This window comes from Pygoscelis adeliae, unplaced genomic scaffold (assembly GCF_000699105.1).
Source record: "Pygoscelis adeliae isolate BGI_AS28 unplaced genomic scaffold, ASM69910v1 Scaffold682, whole genome shotgun sequence".
Lineage (NCBI taxonomy): Eukaryota > Metazoa > Chordata > Aves > Sphenisciformes > Spheniscidae > Pygoscelis > Pygoscelis adeliae.
This window is the reverse complement of record NW_008824298.1, coordinates 33,253-42,584: the sequence shown is the minus strand read 5'-3', so window position 1 is coordinate 42,584 and position 9,332 is coordinate 33,253. Positions and strand designations below refer to the sequence as shown.

Here is a 9,332-nt window from a genome sequence, read left to right as displayed (position 1 = left end):
TGATGGAGAGGGTGGGCAAGGCAGCGTCCTGGGAGAGGAGGAGGATGCAGCCAGGGGACTGAGTCATGGTGAAGAGGAGAACCACTCGGATGAAGAGGACCGCTTAAGCGAAACCAAGTCTCAGGAGTCTGACAACAACGAGCAAAGCGGGGAGCTGAAGAGCCCTCCGCCTCGCAAAGGAGAGGAGGAAGACCGGACAAATGACCTTGGTGATGAAGCGTCCTCTGTCACCCGTGAACTAGATGAGCATGAGTTGGACTATGATGAGGAAGTTCCTGAGGAGCCAAGTGCTCCTGCTGCAGAGGAGGATGGTGAGAAAGCTGCTGGTGAGGATGATGAGGAAGAGGAGAAGGGAGATGATGCCCATGAAGATGAGAAAAAATCCAGCAGCAAAAGTGATGATGAAAAGGACAGTCAGGATCCCCTCAAGGAGAAGAAGAAAGAAGAGGATGATGGAGAAATTGATGATGGAGAAATTGATGTAAGTAGGAGCTGGTCCGAGGTGGGCAAAGTCCTGCAGGGAGAGACCTATCCGTGTGTTTCAGAGCCGTTGGGCTGTTAGACTGCCAAGCCTTCTTTCTTCCTTGACGCGAGTATCTGTGTTAGCTGTGTCCCTCCCCAGTGTGCGCGTAACACGCTTTTTCTTTGGAGGTGAGAGCATACTGTGTACCAAGTCCTAAACTCAGCGGCTAGGATGTCTAGTGCCACGTACTGTAGAAGAACTTTGTGCCGAATATGGTCAGAGCCGTCACAAATAAGCTTTGTTCCCGTTGAATATGGAAGGGCTCCAGTGCTTTAAGAAACTATTCTGCCTCAGCTCTCGGAGGACTTTTGAATGATGCTGACGGCAAATTACTTAACCATGGATTAGGTGTTCATAAGCTGTCTCATCAGTTTAGGTTGAGAGGCTGGTGCTGCAGAGTGGCTGCCGTGTGCTTGAGGCGTCAGGCGTGTGCGGGCAGCCCGTGGCCCTGAGCTGTTTTGTTGGGCTCTAGCAGCACCTGGGCGCGTGGAAGAGAAACGCGGGGTGCTGAGCTTTCTGGAAAGTGCCTAACCAGGCAGCCCCTGCGCATGGTTCGGGTGATGTGTTCAGGGATGTGCAGTCCCAGTAGCTACTGTTTCACAGCGGAGAACAAACGCAGCTGTTTAGAGAAATCGAAAACTGGTTTTAATTGCTTTGGAGATTAGGGCAAATAGCACTCTTTATGCATGTTTGTGTTTAGATAGGAAGCACTGCAGTATAGCAGTTGTATTTAATACAGCTTAATACCAGTTTCCCTCTCGCAGGCAGAAGACGACAGGACTTTGCACTCCCGCTATTCGGATTCAAGTAAGGTGTCTACCAGACCAGGAACCCCCAGGAGGGTTTCTACTTCTGTGGGTTCCTGGTCTGGTGGACACCTTACTTGAATCCGAATAGTGGGGGTGCAAAGTACTGCAAAGAGAAGGCGCCCGTCCGGAGGACCTGGCTGGCTCTGCTCCTGGCTCTCCGTGCCAAAAGTGCTCCTGCACAACTAGACTAGGTTGGGGCAGTGTTGTGAGAATATCCTGGTGACCAGGCAAGGGAGCAGTGGGCTGTGGATGGGGTCACTGGTGGGGCTTCTCAGCCAAGGAAGGGAGGGTTCAGACTTGGGAGATGCTGTTGCCTTCCCGTCCCCATTGCTGTGTAGCTGACCTGGCCGCATGCTCGGGAAGCTCGCGGAGCCTTGCTGGAGAGACCCTCCTCCCTTTTTATTGAAGAGTGGTATATTGTGTATTTTTCACTCTAATGGTGCTTTGACAAGTTCTGTTGCTTAAAAAAAGGTGATGTTATTTTTTTCTTCTTCACGCCCATTTTGGCAGGTGATTTTGTTAAACACTTACGTCTTTCCCATGTATTTCTGATTCAGTTACAAGGAATTTGGTGTGTTGTGGGAGAGTCCAGGCAGGGGAAAAAAAAAAAATCCTGGAGTCCTGACTCCATGCCTGCTTCTTGATTAAAATATGAATGCTTTCCTTTAGTGTCTAAGGCATTCTTGAGAGCGCTCTCCTTACAAAGCACAAGATGAATCTGTACTCTGGTTTTCATACATTAACTCATAACAGGGTTCCCAGCTGCCTGATTCCAAGGAGACCTCACAGAAATAAATACTTTCCCTTTTGTTCAAGTACAGCATTTGCAAAGACTTCACACAGTTCTTTTGAAAGAAGCAGAGTTGAGCTGGTTATACCATTCACAAGTCGTTGAATGCCATCCCCAGCTTTGGAGGAAACTGTTAAATCTCTGCATTTTATTCTGCTTTCAGAGTTCTGTCTTGGGGGGGGGATATTAATGCAAATTTTAATTTGAATATATGTGTAGTCTTTAAAATCCGCTCTTGTTCAGGAGAGCTCTCCTTGTATTGCCCTCAGAGGAATGCAGCAGAAGAGGCTGTTAACCCATCTCTGTACATCCTTTGTTTATCTACAGCCGAGTGATGGTTTTTCCTCCTTTCCAGCTGCTAAATTGATCAAAGTACATAACTTTCTTAATCTTTTCCATGTAGACAACTGCTGTCACTGTCACAGGGTTGCTGCGATTGCCACGCAAAGGGAAGGCCTCCACCAGATGCTCCCTCTTCAGATGTGTTTCATATGCTGACAACTTCTGTGGCGGTGAACTGGAGGCAGGCCGAGGGAAGGCCAGGGTGCCTTTCAGGATAAATAACTGACTTCCTTGCCAGATACCTCTGACAACTCTCTGGTCGTGTATGCCTTTGCCTTCTGCATCACCACCTCTTTTTAGCTCCTTTTGACTTTTCGGATGCAGCTTAATGAAGCCACTGAAGGCTTTTTTTCCCTGGAGAGCAAAGGCAAAGGCTGGTACTCTAAAGTTTCAACAACTTTCTTCGGGAGGTGTTTCATGACTGTTATTTCACGCTCGTCCCTTGTGGTTCTTGATCTTTGAAGCAACCTCCATCTCCCAGAATTTCTTCCTGGGGTTGCTGTGCCTGGGGATAACGTAGAGTTTTGTTAGAGCTGATTCGCAGCTCCTGTGTGGAGCTGAGGAGTAGAAGGGAAGGTGTCAAGTTGTTGCCAGAGAGGACCGGGAGAAATACGTGTGACTTTTTTTTCCTGAAAAGCTTGTGCGCGAGATTGTCGCTCAGCGTTGTGGGGAAGCATTTTATAATTAGCTGTTGTAATAGCAACCATCCTTCAGAACTTGATGTATAGGGGTGTGATGTCTGTACTGGGTTATTGCATTAATGCGGGAATACCACGGTGTGTTTTAAATCAATGAACAGAAGGAATTGGCTTGAGCTAAATAGGGATGACACGAGTGCCGAGCAGGGGACAGTCCAGTTTAAAGGCTCTGAAGGGTAGCGGTATTGCCCACACCAGCGGAGCCGCGGTAGCTGTTGGAGCAGCCTGCGGGAAGGAAAGGTAACGCGATTCAGCTCGTTTGCCTCAAAAGAGTGTGAAGTTGCCTCTAACTGCCTTGCACGTACTGCCAGCTAAAAGTGCACAGCCAGCCCCGTTCAGCTGAGGTATAAGAGCTTAATCCACTGTACTGTTGATTTGGAGCCTTTAAGCATACATCGGGTAAAATGGTGCAGCTTGAAACCTTGGTCTGTGGTGTGGCACCAAGGTGTCCGTAACGCCTGAAGGGTTTTGCAGTCACCTTTGAAGCACTGAAGTTGATGCATCTTCCTGTTTGTAGCAGTACATTGGGCGCTCACGGGTATTTATTGTAACTTTATATTACTTTTCTCTTGTGTTTTGCTCCAGGGTGTGTTTTCAGTGACTGATATTTGACCATATTGTGAAATGTCAAGTCGCTGCAGAAAATGCACCACGTGAAATGTCAGCTTGTCTGTCTGTTCCAGGATGATGACTTAGAAGAAGGAGAAGTCAAAGACCCCAGCGACAGAAAAGTGAGGCCACGTCCCACCTGCCGATTCTTCATGAAAGGTAATGACATGCACGGCTTGGTGGCCAGATGCTGAATTTACATAGAGCCAATATGCAAAAATTGCTTTGCCCAAAGTATGGTGAGCCCAGTAGAAGCAAATAAAGGAAAACTCGCTAGTGTTTTTAAAACAGCATGGAATAAAACTGCTTGGGCTGATGTAACAGTCAGCTGTTGCTTAGAGGTTATTCTGTGGAAAACAAAAAATGGCAAATACTCGTTATTTCTTATCAAGCTCATGCCTTGCCAAAACGTAATTGTTTCTTGCAATCCCATATCCATCTCACTTCCCCAGTTATTAAAAGACATTTGATGAAATTTTAAAATCAAAAGTAGGGCTAGAAATACTGTTTCCTGCTAAGAAATAGTGGTGTGACATCGTGCTGACGTCCCCCGAGCTGCTGCAGCCCCTGCAGACGCATCTGTTGACCGGGTTCCTGCGTTGCCCGCGTAATGGTGTCAGGTGTTGGCAACTCACGTATAGCTGTTTTTGCAAGCAACCCAGAAACCCCAGCGAGACGGCGCGCTGGAGGGGTGACGCTGGAGCTGACGGGGTGAGATGTGGCGGTGGCCGGTACTTCCACTGGGCTGAGGAAATGGTCAGCTGGAAAAAAAATAATCCTCATGTGAATAGAAACTTTTTCCTCAAGCCGGAAGGTTGCTCCACACTGTATCACATACCACATTTCTGAAATATGATTGGGATTGTCAGTCTGAGTCGGAAGGAATTGGGGGCAGGAAATGATAAAAAGTATTTCTTACTGCGAATGAGACCTAAGACTTGAAACTTTTAAATCTAACCAATTGTATTTCTTTTTTTAAATTCTTCTTAATAGGACATTCCCCAAAGTTTGTGCAACTGCACAACAGCTATCTTAGACTGTCCTGCAATTTTTTTTAGCGTAGAGAATAGGTTTTATAAAAGTTTTCTTACTTAAACTGATCATAGCTGTCTTCCACTTCCTTCAGCTTCATGTCACTTAATGTTTGCTCATTTACTTGGTTTTATTTACAATCTCCCATGAAACAATTTATGAAAATCTGAAATTAAAAGAAGGGTGGAGAACAGGGTGGAGTCTCTTATTCCTTGCGTCACTGGCATATGCAACGTAGGGAACTGCTTAGGGGGTTTCCGGAGATCTGACCATCAGATATCGTGTACTTGGCTTCCTGAATGTCTTCCGGTATCGAATTTTCTGCCTGTGCTGAGACACGAACGTGTTGGTGAAGATGGTGGAACAGGGAAGTCCCTCGGCGAGGAGAGCTGTTTGTTCCTGAATCCTCAGTGTGACGTACGCCTCCATGCAGCGTGGAAGTATTTGCCTGAGTCAAAGTTCAGGCTGCAGGATCTCCTGCCGCAGTTGTTTTTCTTTGATTTGGCGTGGGTTCAGGTAACGTTGACATCCACTCTTGCTCGCCCCTTAAGGGCTTTATTGCCACCAGGGGGATCAGGCGCTGCTCGCGTGGGACCCTGAAGACATTCAGACTTTTGTCCTTGCTGTGTCTGAGGAGCACTCATGTGGCTGCGTCTGTCCAGCGGCGTGAATTGGCTAGCTTGGAAATCCTTCCAGTGAAGTAGCTGGATGTGTAGCCGCCTTGACATAAGTAGCAGGGCCCCTTACTTGCCAGGGTAATCATTCCCCTTGACACTTCAGTAGGGATAGTAAGTGTTTGCGTAGGTGTCTGGCAGCCCCTACACCCGGTGCTCAGGCATTGAGAAAGGATGTGTTGCTTCATGAGCTGCTGTGCAAAGGGATTTGTGCTCTCGTGACGTTTGACAGTACAAAAGCGTCCAGTGTTGCCTCTGACAGAGAACACCAGCCCATGGTTAATCTGGGACTGAGGAGGAGCATTTCCAGGGACCCAGGTGCAGCGTGGATTTCTGACATGCTGCCCTGCCAGCCTTGACTGGGGATTCCTCCGTGGGCCACAGCAGTGTTAAATGCTCCATTGCCTCTGAAGTCACTGTGCTGATGCCTGAGCTAGCGCTGAATTAGCGGCGACTTTGTGATGCAGGTGTCTGCCGGGAAATCTGCAAAATGTCTGTTGCCTGATGTTGAGTGGATTGCCGGAAAAAAAAAAGGGGTTTGTTTCAAAGGCAAGCTAAAATAAAGTTGGGCATTAGCTTTGTATCCTGTTAGAGACCCCTGAGTGTTACCATCTCTTTGAGGGTGGTACCTAAAGCTAATGAGCGGCTTCAGATTCGTCTGCTGCCCTCCGTAGCGATGTCTCCTTTCCTGCGTTGTGCTGGCAAGCCTGTGGAGTCGGCTGGAGAGAAAAGCTTTGATGTACTTCGTGCCTCACCAGAAAGCTGTTTGTTTTGAATGCACTGTGATGCTTTCTTTGTTGTCAGGTTATATTCATTGTTTTCTGTAAAAGGTAAAGCTCCTAACTTGAAGTGTTTGTCATTAATAAGACTTGAAGAGCTCATAGCCTTATTACTGCATTTGCTTAACGGTGTGCATGCATCCATCCCTCCCTTCTCCCCGCCATAATAAGGTTCTTGTACGTTCACCCATCTGTGGCTGGATCTATTTGTCCTCTCTGGGAAGGCGGGGGAGTGGCAAGTGTCGTTCCATGTGTATGAAAAAGGGTAAATCTCAACAAAGTTGGAGAGAAGAAAAGCCTCATTGTCTGAAACAGCATTATTCCTTGATGGCTTTTAAATGGTTTTGGGGCTGAACAAATGCTTGCTGTAGGTAAACAGGGGTCTGACAGAACTGTATTTCCGCAGGTCACTGTACTTGGGGCATGAACTGTCGATTTATTCACCCTGGCGTGAATGACAAAGGAAACTACTCCCTGATCTCCAAGCCTGAGCCCTTCTCCCCAAACGGCGCTCCTCCTATCGGCCCTCACCCACTGATGCCAGCCAACCCTTGGGTATGGACATCTTTTCTGTGAATTTATGGCTTCTGCACATAGCTTTTGTCTCCTGCTCTAGGAGAAGTGAAGATTTTATTTGAGCTACTAGTGCTTTAGCAGAATTCAATACATCTATTGGATTTGTGATTTTTAAAAGGTGGTCTTGAAGTTGCTAGTAGAGAGGAATAATTTTCCATGTGTGTCCCAGCTTATGTCCTGCTGATACATCTCCGGAGTATCCGGAGGTACTCTGGGGTAACTTGTTTACAAAGCATGAGTTTGCTACTTAAAACTAATGTCAAGTGTCTGTCTCTTTCCTCTTCTCACCTTTCTAACAGGGAGGGCCAGTTGTTGATGAAATCTTACCTCCGCCCCCTCCAGACCCTCCAACAGAAAGTGCCTGGGAGAGAGGACTCCGCCACGCTAAAGAGGTAAATGGCATCCTCGGGAAGTATGCTGACTGTCTCCAAAATCCGCTGGCCTGTTTCACTGAGAGCAGGGTGCTGGAAGAGCTCTTTTTGGAGCATGTAGTGTCTTGCTCTTTTTAAGGAGCCTTCCTTTTGCCTTTCAACCTATTAACTGCATCTTGCTGTATATCACAGTTGCTATACGGTCAAGAGGAGCTGGCATCCAGGTTTGGTTTTTTTATATTAACATGAGCTAGGGAAAGTTTGTGGCCCTGAAGTCAAGCCCTCCACAAAGCAAAACTTTTGAAGCTGATCCAGTTTCCCTTACTTCAGTACCTGTTTCTCTAGCACCTATAGGGTCCATGTGTCTGATCGTTTCAGAAAATGGGGTCAGCACGTGTGAAACTTTTATCGCCTGTCTGCCGCTGTTCTGAGCTGATGGAATAGTGAATTACACTTTCTGTGTCAAGAAAACTCCAGTGTCCTGCACATTCGTAAGACTTGGGCGGAAGAAGGATGTTTTAGTTGAAGAGCAGGTTTCTCCCAAGTGAAGGATTTTTAATATTGCAATTTCTCTGTGCCTCAGAAACGTTCTCTCTTTACAATGTTTTTTTTTTTTATGTTATGGCAGGTATTAAAAAAGGCAACTATGAGAAAAGAACAGGAGCCTGACTTTGAGGAGAAGAGGTTCACTGTGACTATTGGAGAAGACGAGCGTGAATTTGACAAAGAAAACGAGTTTTTCCGTGACTGGAATTACCGCATCACCAGAGACGTCAGAGATCCAGCGTAAGACGCAGTCTTGTTTTTGCTACGTGGAATAGATGGGTGGGAAATGTAGTGCAGTATGGCAGTCTTCAGCTAAATTGTTCCTCCGAATGGGAGGAAAGCTCACCTCAGGAAATGGAAACAACTTCCATTAAGCAGTATGTACACCGGTTAAAAACTTGAGCTGCCTCCGCTCGCTCCAGTTCAACATTACCCTCCTTTACAGTCATCTTTAAACCTTTCCGCCTTCAATGTCATTGGCATACTGGTCCCTCAAAGGACACTACCTAGCTGTGCATTGCCTACCTCACGCCAGTGCATTCTTCCGACCTTTTTTCCTCTTGTTTTTCCTATTCCAACCCTTGAGAGTTTTAAAATGCTAAAGCTGAGGCTGCAAAGTTGGAGTATGCTCAACATCCAAGAGCTTCAGGGCAGCAGTTGTACTGTCTCGACCAGCCGGGTGTTTATTTGCAAGGGCGTTGGCACAGCAGCTGGTCTTAACAAGCATCTTGACCAGTCCCAGATAAACTATTCAGTAAGACACTGGTCAGAAAGCAAACCTGTTAGCTGCCGGGGCATGGCCTGGGCCAAACCAAACACCCTAAACTTAAGTGTTTAGGTGATTGTTTTTTTAAGGAGGTAAAACATAAGATGTTGGAGACCTCGGACACACTCCTGTCACGACTGAGAGCAGGCAGAAGAAGGTGCAAGGATGAATAAGTCAGCTCTGAGAGACTTGCTTAGTAGTTCTTGAGCCAAGAAATGGAATGGAAAAACAATTACTGAGAGAGAGGCTTGTATTCTGCACGAATACGGGTGGATCTCTGTTTCTCTTTTGCTTACACATCCACTGTTCTTCCTACATGTGCAGATTATGGATTATTTCTGCTCACTCGCAGAGAAAGTGTTTGCAAGGCTTGGTTCTGTCTATTTTAGAGTGAATGAACTGCAAAAAAAAAGTCTGAAAAGGAGCAGGTTAAGCTGTTGTTCAGTAGTCTTTGATTTGCTCTGGAATTTGCAATTCCTTTCCCCGTCTTAAAAAGAAGCTATCTACTCAGTTCTGCAGACTGTAACAAAACAGCTGCCCCATATTAATTTTTTCCTGTGTAGAAATTGGTCTCCTCTTCCTCTGAGAAGGCTTTCAGTTGCACCTGGGACACACTATCACCAGTGCTCTGTGGGTTGACCATATAGTATCTTTATTTTATGATTGTATACGAAAACTAGCATCAGCGTTCTAGTTGTTTTATGCCGCTGCCTCACTGATGTAAGAATTGTTGTGTTAGGTACAGGACTTTTCTGTTTTTTTTTTCATATAGTCAGGAAAAAAATATATTGCATGTAGCCAGTGTTAAACGGAAGTA

General features: G+C 46.4%; 1 protein-coding gene across 1 annotated transcript in view; it reads left to right on the top strand.

Annotated features, from left to right (window-relative positions):
- ZC3H18 (zinc finger CCCH-type containing 18) overlaps positions 1-9,332 on the top strand; it is a gene marked incomplete at its 5' end in the record, with an annotated part of 41,681 nt that overhangs the window by 688 nt on the left and 31,661 nt on the right. The window contains 5 exon segments of the mRNA XM_009318872.1: positions 11-481; positions 3,846-3,930; positions 6,663-6,811; positions 7,132-7,224; positions 7,832-7,989. Of these exon segments, the coding sequence (XP_009317147.1) occupies positions 11-481; positions 3,846-3,930; positions 6,663-6,811; positions 7,132-7,224; positions 7,832-7,989 (956 nt within the window).